This window comes from Acromyrmex echinatior, chromosome 15, assembly GCF_024713525.1.
Source record: "Acromyrmex echinatior isolate Ae372 chromosome 15, ASM2471352v2, whole genome shotgun sequence".
NCBI classification, from domain to species: domain Eukaryota; kingdom Metazoa; phylum Arthropoda; class Insecta; order Hymenoptera; family Formicidae; genus Acromyrmex; species Acromyrmex echinatior.
Genome location: NC_141866.1, coordinates 1,966,274 through 1,984,586, shown reverse-complemented (window position 1 = coordinate 1,984,586; position 18,313 = coordinate 1,966,274). Strand labels below are relative to the sequence as shown.

The window sequence follows — 18,313 nt, the reverse complement described above, 5'->3', positions numbered from 1 at the left end:
TTAATGAGTATAGATAGTTTTAAGATATCACTTATCATTCATAAAGCTGCCGCATATATTTTATACAAATTTGAGATAAAAATTTTATTATGTCAAAATTTTTTAATATTTGTAAAGAAAATTAAAATATGTTACTAATAGCTATGTTAAATTAATAATTGTATAATTTTAATTCTTCGAAGCTTCAAAGATTGAAGTATCGAAGTTTTGAATTTTCGAAGCTTTGAAATTGTAATCTTTAAAGATTTTAATATTGAAGCTTTGAATCCCCGAAATTCAAATGTCGAAGCTTTTGAAACAAATCATCATACTTGAGTTTTTATTAATATTTTAACAAAAAATATTATAAAAGTAAAGTCAGTATTAGATTGCCTCTTGCTCTGATGAAGTGAATTGCAATGTTCATGAAACATTGGCATTCTCGTTATGGAATACGAAAATAATTCGCATAGCTTCTATAAAAAGACTGATTTTGTTTTAATATTAAAAAAATAATGGAAATGTAATGAATTATTACTTTTTAAGTAACGGAAAGGTAATGAGTTATTAAACAAAATATCTTTCCCATTTAAATATACCTATTATATATACCTATATAAACAATCCCTATAAATGTGATAACACATATTGATACTATAAGCACTGCAATAAGTTTCCTGCAATCTAAAACAAATAAAAACTAATTATAATATTAAAAGGAGAGAACTGAATTATGCGCATGCACATATAGATTATAAACTTCTAAACACAAAAATATTTCATATATGTGAGTGGATTATATGTATAATCGTCACGATAAATTTAAATTGTAACAAAGTTAATATTCCATTTCTACCTGGTATAGTTATGCCAAGCTAATAATCATTTTACTATTTTCTAATATTTTACAATTAAATAAATCTTTCTTTGATTACTTTTTTTAAAATAGCACAGCAAATTTTTATCTTTTTCTCTCTTTTCTGATTTTTACAGTGTACTTTGTTTTCCATCGTTGCTTATGACATTAATTTTGACTTACGTTTTTCATATTCAGTTTTTGTTATTAATGTTCTGTTGTAACTTGTGCTAGTTGGTTGCCTTTGCCATTCCGGCAAATCATATTGTGGATGAGTTGATTGAACAGGTGTTCTATCCAGATAACAATTCGGCGAGTACGAATACGGAAACGACGTTGATGGTGAATAGACTACCATATGTGGATATCTTTGGTCAAATTGTGGATTGTGTGTCTCTAATGCAGATACTCCTGTTGCCTCTGCGTATGAAGGTGGCGCAACATTGTTTATTGTATAAATATTTGATTTATTCTGCATATTTATATTGTGTCACGGCTTCATAGCAATTGTCGCAAAATCTGAAAAAGAATGGAAGAAGAATTAAATAAGATGTATAATTTTTCTTAAAGAAACAAATTATTAGAATAATGAAATATATTTCGAAAACAAGATATTTGGAGAAAAAAAATGTTTTATACTAAAGTTGTAGGGGTTCAATAAATGCATTCAAGAGTAACACCTGTTTAATCATGAATACAAGTATAAAGATAGAGTTCCAAAAAGGTGAACCCCCCGATTTTCTTATGCTTGACATGTTACTGTATTTTGATGCCCTGATTACGAATATGATAATGAAAATTACCGACAAGGTCATTTTCAAAGTCAAATATTTAAAAAAACAATTTTTTAAACATTTTTTGCGTGTTTCACGTGTGCCCCTAAGCAGGGGGAGAGGGAAATAGGGTGGGAGTCGCTTCGGGTGAAAAGTAAAGAAATTGTACGTCCTATCCATCTTTCGACAACACGTACTGATGAGCATGCATGCTGAGTAGTGACGCTTAGCCAGATTGCGCAGTAAATGACTGTCAAAATGACCTTGTAATTTTCATTATCATATTTGTAATTAGCACACCAAAATACAGTAATATATCAATCGACAAGAAAATCAGAGGTTCATCCTTTCGGAACTCCATCCGTATAAAGAATCTCACAAAGTCAACTTTAAACTTTTTTTATGAAAACTTCCACTTTTTATTTATATTCTTGTAACTGACATCAAGATTTTTTCAAAACATTTTAACAAAATTCCTTCATCAAAATTTCAGGTGTGACAGCTCCTTTTCGAGGTGTGTGTTGACAAAGTATCACCTGCATTAACATTATTCTAATTTTCGGACTCAATAAATCTTGTGAATGCTATTTAGAGTTTTGACCTTGACATATATTAAGCTCAAGAAGGTTATTCCACTTATCTCTATTAAAAATCTTTTGTGACTTAATTCATCCATTATTATCAAGAATCTTATTTTATTTGCATTCTTATTAAATATAAAATTATCATTGAAAACTGTGATAATTTCTGCCTCGCAACTTTAATTAAAGAATATATTTAACATCATTATAAAAAAAACCATCTAAAGTATTCTATGTAATAATGTCATGTATGTATTTTAATAAATTCAACATTTTTTATTATATCTCCTGTGTGCAGATACAATTTTGAAATTCATGTCATTTATAGATATAGATCTATAGATTTGCATAAAAAATATAAATTATATTTATAGAAAAAAGGTATTAAACTATTTTTAGCTAATATTTTATTTCTTCCTGTTTATCGTCGGTCAGAAGCAGTTCTTATAATGAATTACACGTGCCTCGAGTCTATGATGTGAACATAAAGAACAGCATTGACATAAAAATGAATCTTCCATGTTGCATCAATGATTCACAAAAAATTATTCAAGTTTATTATAATGTATAAATGTATGCTATTTTTATAGATTTACTCTTCATTTTTCAAAAATATACATGAATAATAACATGTATATTTTGATATACATGAAATATACATGAAGAATAACGTATTTTCGATAGTACTACAATAAATTTTTATCGACAGCATAAGTTCTATTTTTAATAAGAGACATTTATAAATTAAAGCTAATTCTTAATTAAATGAGAATCAAGTCTTTTTATAACAAGATAAAAATATAGATAAAAGTTTAATATAGAAATGACAGCTGATAGGAATGTCAATATAAATCTTTAATTTTGTTTTATTTTCTAATAATTGGAGTTTAATGGTATTCTAGAGTATTATATCAGTTACTTTTTATAAATTTTTTATCTACTTTATTTATATTTATTCCAGATTTCATTTATTTTATCTTGATGATTTTTTTGTATCAACTATTTCGGAGATATCTCATATATATTATTCTATTGTGACAAATAGATAATGAATGACTTGTAAAATTAAGGAAAATTTTGTAACTATACCTGATATACTGTTGACTTCTTTGTGACGATGTCGTCAATGATGCTTTCTAATGTTAATTGTAGTCTGCAGTCAGATATACATCGTGTATTGTTTATAAAACTATATTGATTACTACAAATATGTTTTAAAGTTAAATTGTAATATATATATTTTTAACTGGAATTTAACTACGATTCTCTCGTCTGAATAAAAGTTAAATGCTTGCGTAAGCTTGATATTATAATAATGTGATTATATATCAACGTTTTAAAGATAACATTTCGTTAGAGATTTCATAATAAGTGTAGCCAAAGATAAAAAAATAATGGGTAGAAAAAGATAATCTATATACGCATGCGCAAAGAAAAACAATGAGTTGATGATATTACTGACAATCATTTATCTTATAGTTGTCTTTTTCTTTTTCTCTTTCTCTCATTTCCGTAAATGTATAATACAAAATTATCTGAAGCACACTAAATGAATTACAAATGAAGGACTAATCAGAAGATTGATCCGCTTTGATCACACTCTTATTATAGAATTTCTATATGTTATTATGAGTCAAAAACTGTTTTTGTTACGCAGTAATAAATGGCATTTAATAAATGTTATGTTCATTAATGTTGCAAATAATTCGTAAATGCTATTGTAATGTCGATGTTTTTAATCATACAGTTGATGATGTTGTGACTCACTATTGCAACTACAATATGTTTCTTTACATGACTTACTGTAAATATTTTAATATTTGATTGCATAGAGGAAACTAGGGACACTTGATCTTCTTCTATAAAATATATTTTTAATAATAAAAAAAAATTGTTCTTATGCTATATTGCAGATATTTTAATAGTATATCTAACTGCATCGATCAAATTAAAAAGTAATAATAATTCTTAATAATATTAATAATGAAATAATTTCTATTTTAGTGAAACAATAAGAATAGGGAATATTAAATATTCTTTATTCTCGGGGATTTGATCCAGAATTTGAAATCATATTTTAATTGATTCAAGAGAATCATGTTTTAATTTATGCAATTAAAAATATTCAATAATCATAATCAATATGTAAATATTAAAGGATGTTGTAAAATCAAAAGTTAAAATATATAATTTTAAATATTAAAGTATTAAACATTCATATTCTATTTTAATTTTTTGAGATCTATTAGAGCTTTTAATATCTTTTTTACTTTATATATTCTGAACATTATCTAAAACAAAAAAATACATATGTATTTTTTGTTTTAAATAGATTTTAAATAGATAAATAACAGGAATGTTATGAGAGGATCATGTATCCCCTATATATCTAGGCGTGGATCGAATCCAGGAATAATTTTTTTTTAATTTAAATGCTATTTTTTATAAACAAATAGACAGATCAACCTCATAATTCGTTTGCTTTCTTAAAGCAAACAACTTTTTATTCTATTACAGTTTTTTAATCGTAATTATAAAACTTAACAACTTAAATAATAATTTTATAAAAAAGAGTTAGACCTTATATCTACTATATAGGAGTTATACCTTAAATAATAAAATACATCCAAAATAAAGTTGAACTTAACTACATATTTATAATAAATAATATTTTAAATAGTTAAAAAATATTAACATATAGACACTTGTATATATGTCTATTGCATCTCTATAATCGCAATTGTATTTCCTCATGAGTATTATTCATTTGCCTTAACAATTACACGATTTAGAAGTCGCAATGATAAAATTGACTGTTTCTCAAATAAGCACACGCAGAAGTTTTTCTCTCTTTCTGTTAGGTTTAAAATTTTATATTACAATCAATATTCAAAATTATATTAATGTGTATTCATGACGTGCTTAATTATGAAAAAATTATAAAATAATCTTCGCAGTTACTAAATAAAATTAATTACAAGATTTAATATTGATATTGTACAATTATACTATTATATATTGTACTATTATACAATTATACGATAAACGAATTAATTTGTTGATATAATAATTTAATACATTTTCATAATATATTATAATATAATAATATATTATGCTTTTTTTACTTACTTATCGAATAGCTCTAAGTATTAAACTAATAAGTGCTCCTACAGATGCCAATACAGCTAATATCCATACCAGTCGAAAAAATCTGGTGCATGCTGATACAAACAAAAAAAATTTATTATACTGTTAAAATAAGAAAGTATTGTACACACACATATATAATATATTATTTTTAAACACAGACAAATGTATAAGTGAATAATATAATTGTCACGATAAATTTATTTTGTAATGTGGTTGCAAATATTTTTATTTGAAATATAGTTATTTATGCTAAGATAATGATTATTTTATAACAATATATTGTCTGATCTTTCATAATTAAGTAAATCTTTCTTTGATTACATCTTAAAAAATATAGCGAATTTTAATAGCGCTTTTTTTCTAATTTCCTTGTGTATTTTGCTTTCTGCTTTTTGTTTATGAAATTTATTTTAACTTACATTTGTAGTCTCTTGTATTTGTTCTTGTTATTATAGTTCTGTTGTAAGTTACTTCCGTTGATTGATTTTGATGTTCCGTTGACTCATATTGATAAGATGATTGAACAGGTATTCTATCCAAATTCTGATAATTCGGCGAATATGGATACGGAAATGGTTCTGACGGAACTGGATGAATTGTTGTATGTGGATATCTTTGGTCTAATTGTGGATTCTGTGTATCTGATGCAAGTGCTCCTGTTGCTTCCGCGTATGAGGGAGGCGCATCGTTTATTGTATAAATATTTGATTTATTCTGCATGTTTATATTGTGTCACGACGACGTAGCAATCGTCGCAAAATCTTAAAGAAAAAAGAAGAATTAAATTAGATATATATTTCTTTCTTAAAGAAAAAAAATTTAAAAGCGCAATGATATGTTTATGATGATTAATTGGTAAATTTTAGAGGTTAATATTCAGATTAGAACTTAAATAATTCTTAATTAGATTAGAAGAAAACTTCTTGAATGAAATTTCAGTGCAGAAACGATTACTAGAGATAAGAACGTCAATACAAATTATTATTTATTATAATATTATAGACTTTTCGAGTAATTTAGGATAAATATAATGGTATAAATATACTGAGAAAAAAATACTGTTGATTCAATTAAAATCTATATTACGAATTGTCACTAACATAAGTGATTAATTCATGTATATTTTTGACATAAAGGCCTTTGTCAATAAAAATATACATAAATTAATTACTTATGTTAGTGACAGCCCATAATATAGATAGAATTTAATTGAATCAACAGCATTTTTTTCTCAGTGTATAAGGTACTCTCTTTAAATGCACCTGGCTGCTTTTTTTATATTCTTTGTGTTTTTTTATTTTAGATTCTTTATTTAATTATTATTTATTGCTCTGTAATATCTTATCTTCTTTTATCATGATATTGATTACTTTATATCAGCTGACTTCGAGATATCTCGTATAACTGTGCTAGCTATTGTGATAGGTAGTGAATGACTCACATTATAAGAATAAGGAAAATTTTACACAATTATACCTTATATATTGTTGATTTCTTTATGACGACGATGACGTCAATGATGTTTTCTAGTATGCTAATTATAGCCTGCAGCCAAATATAAAGGGTGTTTTTTTAAGCCCGATAGAACTTAAAATTGTAAAAACTAACACAAAAATTAAATTATAATCAAAAAATTTTTTTTAGTCGAAAGATCAATGCATGGCATTAACATTTGAAAATGATTTCGGGCATATGGCCACCGCGGCTGTTTAATTTAATTTTTTGTTTTATTTTTTACAATTTCAAGTTCTATCGGGCTTAAAAAAACACCCTTTATTTGTACTATGTATTGTCTACAAAACGATGCTTATTACAAAATCGTTTAAACAGTTTAATTATAATTTTTCAACTGGCGTTCAACCGCGAATCGTTTAGATAAAAATCAAGTGTTTGGCTTCAATGTTATAACAAAGCGATTACATATCAACGTTTAAAAGATAACACGTTATATAACGATTATAAGCAAAAATTTATTGTCTTTTTGCGCAATATTAAATGTCATTTAATAAATCTTATATTTATTAATAATTAATAAAAGCTGTTCTAACATCAGTCCTTTTAATTGTATGTAATTTACTATGACTCACTGCAATTCTTATTTTATGTACGATTTACTGTTAATATTTCAATGTTCAAGTTGGACGCGTATGTATAGAAACATTATTTATAACTATTACTGCAAACATCACATTCGTAACAATATTTAAATTATCCACAAAATTTATAAATATTTGATCCGTTTATTGTTAATTGTTTAAGGCAAATACATTAGCACAAACATTGTAAAAAGTTTATTCAAAAATTAGATAAATCTCTATTAGTTTAAAAGAATTTTGTTTCTTAAAATTCAATTTTAGAACAGACAATCTTACTTAATCGTTTATGACACGTGATTTTATTGAACCATTTCTGAATTATCACTGTCAGTTACTATACATGTCAGCTCGTGTAGTCTCTTAAATATAACTAGAGAAAAAGAGACAAATGCCAACATTGATATATTATCAGCTCTTGGTACTGAAATTCCCACTCTTAAAAGGAAGTAACAGACGGGCGGGAAGTTTAAATGTCTTTGAGCAGATAATTATTCAAGATTATTCAAGATAATTGTAGATTACAAATATATGAAAAATATATTATGAGATAATTGTAATTAATTTTCTTAAAGTGCAATATTAAATTGTGTTTCTTGAAAATATCTTAATGTTATATCATACAATTAAAAAAAATTTAGTTTCAGATTGAGCTGAATTGTAAATTATTCGAGTTATATAAAAATCATCGCAAAATTGTTTAAAAGATAATAAGGATAAGCGAATCTAACAATTATTTTGATAGAAAGAGTTTCATGTTTTTTTCCTTTGTTGTATTTAATATTCTTTTTGAATCTCATCTCTTGACAGCCAGATCGTTTTTGTAGCCGAGAACATTCTCATGCAATATTAAAAAACATACATTTTATATGCATATTTATGTATTAAATATATAATGTATTATATTATATTCATATTTGAGAATTAGATTTAATTTTTCATATTGAATTTTCTTTCATGTTTATTGATTGAGGAACTCACAATTAACAATAAAATGATTTATTTATTGTAATGACACAAAGGAAAAAGATAAAGAAAAATTTATTGAAACAATCAGTATAATATAATTTTTACATTTCGTTTGGCGTAGTGCGGTTTGCCTTGCTGTCTCTATAGAGGAAATATATTTCCATCAAATCGTAATCTGATCGAGTCATACTCTCGCGTGAAGCATCGCAATGTCAATATCACAGGAAAAAAAAGTTTCACGAGCGATGTGTGTTGTGTTCGTATTTTATCGAGTGTCGACTTTCGGCTCTAAACCCTCGTACGCTATAGAATGCTGCGACGCTGCACGAGAGAACGGTGTTTATGGATTAGTCCGGAGAGCCAAGTGATCCCAGTGATTCTCAATCGGTGCGGCAATAACGCGAGTGTATTCCGTTGCCAAAAAGTTTGCCTCATACGGGGTGCATGTCGTCTGAGAGAATCGAGAGAAAAGTTGGGGAAAATAGGGAGAGCAGGTCGCGAGAGGGGAAAAATGGGTCGGCGCCAGGGTTTAATCAATGGTTTCGGCGCCAACCGGGCGTGCCTGTAAAAAAAAATGCACAAGCCGCTCATGTAACGACGGAAATTCGAATTGTCATTCGCTCCACAATAGCACCTTCATCGAATGCATCTCCATCCCTCTCTCCACTTCTTGCACGCGGCCTCTTTGATGCATCTTGTCTTCTGTCATTTCAGCCGCCCACGCACGTCGCTTTATCGTGCACCCCCTTTCCGCTTTTTATTTCTTTATTTCGAACGACATCGTTGCGGCGCCGCTGTTCCGCAAGTCACCCCGGCGCCAAATGTGACACTCATCGCTCACTCGTCAACGTTCAAGAAGTATGACCAACGAAAAAATGTTGCGTGTATAGCATCGTGTCATCAACCGAATCAAACTTCCATTTATGTGTGCAAAAGAGACCGTACGTGTACGACCGATACGTTCGCGATGAACGCGAATTAACTCCAAGAATAGCATTTACATTGTTTAAAGATACTGCTGATTAGCATATTAAATTTTAATTGACCTTTGGTGTGATTATATGGCGTTATACGAAATAAAGATCTTAATTATATAAGTACATATTCAGGATTACATAATTCTATACATTAAAATATTTTAGAGAGAAATATTTTTGTCGTAGTAAAATTAAGATACTTTTCTGATTAATAGATGAATGATTAATGGATGAATGAATCATAGGTAATTAATCACATCGGCTAAAGTACAGAACATACGAAAGAATGTGATAATAAAAAATGTTATTGGTGAGTTCTACAACTCGCGTCTGACGTAGATTAAAGTTGCGTATGACAGTCTTTTATTATACATATATGAATATTTTTCGAATTATATATATAAAATGATATCTTTTTTGCAGCGTAAAAAAATTATTATTCTTTACTCTAGAATATAAAAAATTATTTATTCAGATAATTTAGACGATTTTCACCTTTACAAGGTGATATATAATAATAAAATAAATTTATATGCCTATAAATATATTTATATGCCTCAAGATATGCATAAATAAATGATGTCACATCAATGCATATAAATTTGTAAATATTAATCGTAGCAAGTTATGTATTCAATGTAAAACACTATTTATACTAATGATAATCTTGTGTGTCAATACTATTATTAGGTGTTGGAATTAATTCGTAGCGTTTTACAAGTGATGGGAAGTACTTTCATTAATGTATTTTTTAATGCTCATGTGAAATAAATAACATTCTTTCATTAAAAAACGCTACGAATTAATTCCAACACCTAATATATTGAAACAGAATCAATTCTCTGCATTATATTATTATTTTCAAGTCGTTTCTATGTTATTTAATTTATAAAAATTTTATCTAAATTTTTTTTCTCAATTAATGCTACTTTAAGTATTAACATTGTTAGCAATTTTATTATTACATTGTATTAGTCAATTTAAAAAGAAATCGTTTAGTGATTACGATTTACTTGATACATGTCATGTGTGCAACTTCTGTAACGCGATAATATACGATCTTAAAACGTCAAGGAGGTCGTGCTTTCGCGAGACTTCAACGACTAACATGTAGCGCCGGAAAATGTACTCAGACAGGCTGTCGAACGTTAAGGCACTGAATTCACGCCACATAATTTCCGGGTGTGACGGTGGTTTCTGTCAGCGAGGAAGCAAAATGGCAATGTGACATCCGCGGTAATTCGCTATAGCCTTACTACTATATGTAAACGTCATCGTAATACTGAATGTACAAATTTTCCCAGAGCTAAAGAGAGCTAAATAAATAGATAATAGCTTAGTATAATAACATTGAAATTGATATTATAATTAGTTTTAATTAGAGTTAAAGTTGAGTTATATAGAAGTGCGATCAAAGTTCATGAGATCAAGAACATATTGAGGACATTAACAAGTAAAGGAGATTTATTTATCTATTGTTCTTCTTTTAATCTTATATACACTTTGCATAAATATATGGAATCTATTTACATACCTAAATACAATTTTTTTTAAATTATGTGTTTTAATTTCTCAAAGAAGAAATTTTTTTTTTTTTGAAGAAGAGATATTTTGTTTTTGAATATAAAATATTGTTTATAAAATTATATTCCAACTTAAATTACTTTTTTAAGAATCAAAAGATAATTAGACTACTCTTCTGCATCTCATACATCTTCTGCATCTCTTATCTAATAACGTACTGCATCTCTTATCTAATAATGTATAGATTAACATTGCAGAAATACGTCTCGACATATTTCTGCAATGTTAATCTATACATTGTTAGTCATCTTTTGCATGTATTTATTTCGTACGTCACTAAATAGAAGGCCGATAGTTATAGTTGTAGTTGTATTTTTAATGTTGGAAAATTACAATCTAATCATGAAAGCAATTTTATACGATTAACTATTTTTGTGATTTATTCTAATGTATCTGACCTAACGACATTGAAGCAAGTTATGCATTTTAAAATGCATAACTTATTATTTCAGATTTGCGTAATAATCTAATATACTTCCGTTAATATTAGATTCTTTTTTTTGCTTATAATTTTTACAATTTACATATATCATTGATTAAAATGATACGCGTGTGTATGTTTTATTATATATACATGATTTATTAAAACAGCTTAATACTAAAATAGTAAAGTAAAATAAAAAGTAAAGTAAACTAAAATTCTAAAGTTTTTTTTTTCATGACAAAATTAGTGACATCTCAGCAGTTCATAGTTATTCGTTTAAATCATGCGATTTGTTATTTGAATCATAATTACAAAACACGTTTTCTCCTATCTGTGTACTGTGAAGCATATGCAAATCAGGATATTTGCACAAATTCCACTAAGCTCTTCCGCATTCACTACCTCGCACGATGTTTGCACATGGAAAGAGCCGTCAAATCTTCCAACTTAATGATTTCTATCCTTTACTACGCGATCAAGTCCGCAACTTCGTAAAAAATTCAAATATCAATAGGAATCGAGAATAAGCATAAACAAATGTGACAATTGAATCCCCCCCCCTCTCTCTATCTCTCTCTCTAACTCTCTCTCTAACAAAAATATATTTTATTATTTAACAATTAATCTAACATTAATCTATTCACGTGTATTTGATTTAGTGGCATGTTTTTTCAGTCATGTTTTTTTCATTCAAGAATCATTATAATTATATAAAACACGGACATTCATATTTATTTTTATATAGTTTGCGTACATATTAATATCTTTTTTTACATTGAGAGACTAATTTAGCTTAATAAGAATATGCAAAGTGAAGATTCATGTATAGTATAACTGATTATCATAAATTCTAATTTTGCTAAGTGGATTAAAATGGAAACAGACACACACACACACACACACACACACACACACACACACACAGTAATTACAGTTATCGAGATTAATTTATATTTTTTTCCGGTACGGCGTCATATGCAAAGAATTACGATTTCAACTGGTGAAAGGTGTTACGCTCAGTATTTCACTTGTAAGTACGCATACAGTTGTTTAGCGTATATGTTTCAAGATTGCAAATGTCACGCACGTACGCACGCACGCATACACACACACACACACACACACACACACACACACATGCACGCACGCACACATGCACGCACGCACACATGCACGCACGCACGCACGCACACATGCACGCACGCACGCACACCAGAGTTGCCACAGATCTGGAAAATCAGGAAAATCAGGAAAAGTCAGGGGAAAATATAAAAAACTCTAGAATTTCAAAATTTGCTCACAATTTCCTTAAACTACTTCTATTCCAAATAATTGTTATAATTTTTTAAATATTATATCTGACTATTTTATAGTCAAATATATTCAAAACTTGCGCACTTTAAATCATTTTAACAAAATAATTAAAATTTATATTTTATTCAGTATTTTTATTTGATCCCTCTTTTTGATCATAACTGCATTCTTTTTTTCAAAACATTTTTTGCTAGCTTGAATTTGCACCCAAAATTTTACTATTAGCTTTTTTGCGTTGTTTTTAATAATATAGTTTTCCTACAATTTTTGAATCTAAATGTTAAAATTAAATATTTTATATTAATCATGGAAAATTTTTCATTTTCATCTGGAAAACCTGGAAAAGTCAAGAAATTTTAAAATTCATTTTCTGTGGCAACTCTGCGCGCGCGCATACACACACACACACACACACACACACACACACACACACACACACATTTTCATGACATTCATGCATTTCTTCGGATGCTAAAATCCGATAAAAGGGTTGATGCAATAGTCGTGAAATCTTCTACTGGTCAGCTTGTGTTAATAGGTAGTTACTAAAGACTTTCTCTCCTCCTTTCTTATTTTCTTGGAAGTAGTCGAAAAAAATTTTACCATAAATATCGAGACCATTTTATCATAAAAGTTTATATATTTTAAGTTATTATAATTTATTGTGATTTATATATTCTTATGCATATATATTATTGTGTGTAAAAATGTTAGTTAAGGATGCTTGAAAGATTTATATATTATCTTAAAATTTGTAATGATTAATATCTAATACGTTAAGAAAATGAAACAGATTTTTTCATTTAGGAAAAATTATTTACTCTTTATTCACTTTATTGTAAAAAATGAAGTACAGTGTGATGCTTTGGTGATGCTATACAGTCGAAAGGATAGAGATTATAATTATTAATCGAAACTTTGTAAAACTCATAAGTATGTATTTATTATAATTTAATACCAATCACTTGATGAAAAAATTAATATTTTATATAACGAACGAATCTGAAGATAGAAAATCGTATTTTTCATTCGATGTATGTGATATTTTTAAATTTTGTATAAATATTATATATGCCAAGGATATTTAGAAGAATATACATTATAAAAAATGAATTATTATTAATTATGACTATTTTAAGTACATACTTTCAGTAAAAAAGACATAAATGGACAGAGTTATTAAAAAAAAACTTATTATCTCTAAAACGTAAACAAGATAATGTCAAAAGTTAAAAGTCAAAATAAATGAGCAAAGTTGAAAAAACATTAATAAATTAATTATATTGGTATATTCATAAATAATTCAAATGAACAACAATTGCAAGACGTTACAAAGTTTTTGAAATTAAATATAAATTTAAAGAAAGGTGTTCTTTAAAACATTAAAGAATACTAAAAAAAAACAGACATATTGTATAATTCAGATCGATCTCATAAAATGAAATTATGATTATGCCAAGGAAATGTATCTGAAAAATGTATCTGAAAATCAGTTCAGATACTGTTTTTTTATCTTGATACAGATACAAATACTCAAATTTGAATGTATCTCAGATACAAGTTAGATACACGAACTATGGTATATCTCTATACATGTATCTAGATACATGTAGAGATATTACCCAACACTGTTTATACGTATTTAACATCCTTCTTTTTCTTTTACGATCTTCTCGCATGCACTTTGTGCCACGTTTCTTTCTATGTATTGGCTTCGTATACTATTTTCAGTTTCAATATTTTTCGGATAAAATGTGTGTGCCGGTGGCGTCGGCGTTTCCTGACGTTATCCAGGAACAAATGGACTTTTAAATTGCAGCGGCGGGTCCCACCTGTAGTCGCAGTAGCTACCGATAACGAATGCAGCGGTTCGCCTCTACCTGCACGCGACAAATTCGTGCCATTATATCTTCGTGTTTACTTCGACGCGCACATCGCGCGTGCCTCGCGCATTGTTCTCGCAGTAATTACGACACCACGACGCTTAATTCACGTCAGAAGTTACTAGCAGTACAATGCGCACGTTTCCGCGAGATAATCGCCACTATCGATCCTTTGGTATCCACGAATTTTTGAGATAATCAGTGAATGGCCTTGTAGACGTGATGCAAAAAGTAAATCTAAAAGAACTTCTATATTATAATTGCCATTTGTATTATACATATTATCTCATGAATCATTAAAATATTTTTAAAAAGTTGATATTTAGATATTAATAAAATTTTCTCAAGATATGTATAACCTTCTCTTAATTTTACATAGAGAATAATACTAAATTTTATTTTCTAATTATTAATAGAGTAGTATACTGTATGAAATTCTTAAAATTGGATTTAATTGTCTAAGAAAGAGCACAAAGTGCAGAACATCTTAAGAAATTGTAGCAAATTAACAATGTTCCTTTTTCTATTTCATTAGGAGATGTAGATCATTGGAAAAATGATAATTTTATTATATTTTCTGATCTGAGACTATTATATTAATACAAGTATTAGAATTTATTTCATATTTTATTTTATATTAGAATTTATTTTATATGAAGAAAAAAAATATGCTTGTAAAATTTAGTTTAAAAATTTTCTAAAATATAAATTTCTAAAATTTCTAAATTTCTAAAATAGTTTTTTATACAAATATATTCAAAAAGTGACATTATTGCCAGTAGCATTGCCAATAACCTGTATCAACATAACTATCACCTAAATTATATTAATTGTCTGGTCGCAAGCTTATTGTGAAGACACTTTTTCGTCAATTAGAAAACTTCAGACTCGCACAAACGGGAACAACAGCTGACGATGAAGTTCCGAAGAAGTTTCGTCGCCTCAAAAGCGCTGCGACAAATTCGTCTCGCGGCCGCGTTTTCGTATTTACTTCTTGTAGCGCTTTGTCCTCGCGTAATTACGTTCCGCGGGAGCTTAACGCCCGACAATTACTCGGCGGTCGTCGTTAATTTCCCTCGAAATAAAAGGTGACGACCACTATAGTGGTGATGTCGCCGTGAAGTGCAATACCGGGTGGCAGCCGACGACGATACCAATCTTACGATTTTCACAGTGCACAAAGACGGTCCCTTCTTGTCGGAGCTACCGTAGGTAACAGCTTTCTGGAACAAGGAGGTTTGTCTATGTCGTACGGCCCGTCAGCACAAATACCGACTCAACCCCGCGGCTGATTATTTTCCAGGCACCCAAGTCGTGTCGAAGTTAGCGAGCGTCGCGGAATTACCTGCTTTTATCGTAGGACAGTTCATCCACTCTTAAGCCAAATCTAATCTACCCGGGTACAGCCCGGAACGTCGAACTTGTGTACTTGGGCCGCAACTTCGCAAAATTGCTATAAAGTGTGCGAACGCAAGCTTCCGTTCTCGTCCTTTGTGGCTAAACAGCTGTTTGTTCGTTTGTTGTGCGACTCACAGTTTTAGCGCTCACTCGACTAGTGAAGTTGTTAGCCAAAGAATGAAAATCGATAATGAAAGACTTTACTACAAATCTGAAATTGCGACCCATTTGTAATCTACAATGTTTTCCGCGAGAAAATGTACTGATTTGTCTTATACTTTTACAATACGTATATTTAATAATATTAGTATCTATTTAATTTTAATAATGTTCTACTTGTTTATTAGAGACTTACACATTAGATATTTTTTTGCTTATCTTTTTGCTGATCTTTGATAATAAATATAAATTTTAAAAACACTTGTTTTGCAAAAGTATTGAATTTATTAGTTTAATTTTAAATAAATTTTATTTTAAATTTATGTTCACAGACATTCAGTGTTAGTCAAATTGAAAAATCTACGCATTTCATCAATTACATTTTTTTATTTGCAGTCATGTATTATAACAAATCTAGAATAAAAAAGCAACTTGTAATCATATTTTTGATCGCTTAGTTTATCACTGTTTTCTGTGGTCTGTTCGTGATGTCATCGTTTCCGGTTTATATTTCCTAAATATAACATCCATCGTGCATGCACACACGAACATCGGACGTCAAACTTTAACAGGCACGTCCTGTGTGCTTATAGGACACGCAGCAGATGTATACGCTATGAGTAGTTATACATCTGGCGTGTACGGAAAGAAGACAGAACACGCGAATGTGCTATGAGAGTAGTTTCACGTAGACGAAGCTGTCGTCTATAGTGCACATCCCGGTAGTAACCCATCTTTACGACCAACATTCGTGGAAAGTGCGTCTTTCCTTTTCCCCGTTACGCCGCGTTATCATCAACGCAGTTGTAGTAAAGACGAGAGAAATCATCTTGAAAGCTATCTTAAGAGATTAGAACCTGCTTTATAATTGTAATTTTAATGGCATCTCGTATGAACGTGTTCATACGAAAATATTGGTTGACTAGTATTATATAACAAACTGCTAGGCTATTCGATAACATTGCGAGTTATTTTTAAAAGATACGTGCTACTATAATTATTATTATTATGGACTTATTTTATTTCGAGAAAAGCGTTATCTGTTTAAATATTTAACTTCTCTTTGTTATTCTTATTACATTATAATATTTCTTAAATTATAACTATACATAATATTTCTATTATTATGACCTGATTTTTGGGTGAAATCTTTATATTAATTATAAAGTATTTACTAGGAATAAAATGATTGAAGCATAATTTTTTCTTTAATTAATTTAAGTGACAGAATGTCACATCCAATTATTCGTGAAAAATCTGACTGGTCGTTTATTGTTTGCGGTTCGCGTAGCGTATCGTGAAAGTATGACGTCTCATTCCGTAGTCGGTTTATGACTGTCGGCTGTCTCCGGAAATAAAACATACGAGAATGACACCTGGCTTGAGGAAATCGTCGGCGCGTCTTTTCGAATCCGCGAAAAATCACGACAGAGTTATTCCGACGATCGTAAAAGAACCGGCCAAGGAACGAGCATCCGTTCCGGAGGAATCGTCTCGTCCGTGGAAGACATCCATAGACACGTAATCGCGAATATAACGCGTATCCGTGTGAAGTGTACCATCCGCGCAGTACAAATCGCTTGAAAAACAGCAAAAAATAAGTTTTTATAAAATATCATTACTGTCATCATTGCGAGATTAAATTTTACACGTATTATACAGAAAATTTAAAACGTGTACTATTATTGTCCTACTTTTTTGGAAAAATTTCATTGAAAATTGATTAGATATTTTTAGAATATATTGTTCCTCACAGGATAACTCTGGTATATACGCTACACCTATCAAAAAATTAATTTATAATTATTTATTATATTTAAAGTAAACGAACTATATCAGTAAAAACTTTGTACTGTCTACTGTTATGAAAAAAATATTAGAAATCTGAAATATATATATTTTGTGTATTAAAAAAATGAACTTTTTTAAACCCTTGCATTTTGTCGTATATCCCATAGGGGATGTATGGCTAATGAAAAATTTATAAATAATGCATATAAATAAGACATAAAATGACACAATTTATAAAATGTGTTTATAAAGTTTTAAGGAATAAGAATGATAAATATATGAAGTAATAAATAATAATTACAATCTTCTCACATGTATTACAAGTGTTATGACATGAGATACATATTTCATGTAATGCGTTTATTGCATTTAGTTCACTGAA

The 18,313-nt window shown here is 28.9% G+C and overlaps 2 protein-coding genes across 3 annotated transcripts in view; one reads left to right on the top strand and one right to left on the bottom strand.

Annotated features, from left to right (window-relative positions):
* The window catches only part of LOC105151155 (uncharacterized), a 66,319-nt gene that overhangs the window by 39,624 nt on the left and 8,382 nt on the right, over positions 1–18,313 (top strand). The gene's annotated exons all lie outside the window — the stretch shown is intronic.
* Positions 4,654–9,327, bottom strand: LOC105151154 (uncharacterized). Of its 2 annotated transcripts, XM_087413892.1 has the most exons (4): positions 7,712–9,326; positions 6,816–6,884; positions 5,759–6,100; positions 4,654–5,410 (listed from the first exon to the last, which is right to left on the bottom strand). In XM_087413892.1, the coding sequence occupies exons 3-4, from the start codon at positions 6,057–6,059 to the stop codon at positions 5,319–5,321; spliced, it is 393 nt and encodes a 130-aa protein (XP_087270018.1). In that variant the 5' UTR covers positions 6,060–6,100; positions 6,816–6,884; positions 7,712–9,326; the 3' UTR covers positions 4,654–5,318. The 2 variants fall into 2 exon arrangements, with proteins under 2 accessions (XP_087270018.1, XP_087270019.1); XM_087413893.1 differs by lacking the exon at positions 6,816–6,884 and having other exon boundaries at positions 7,712–9,327.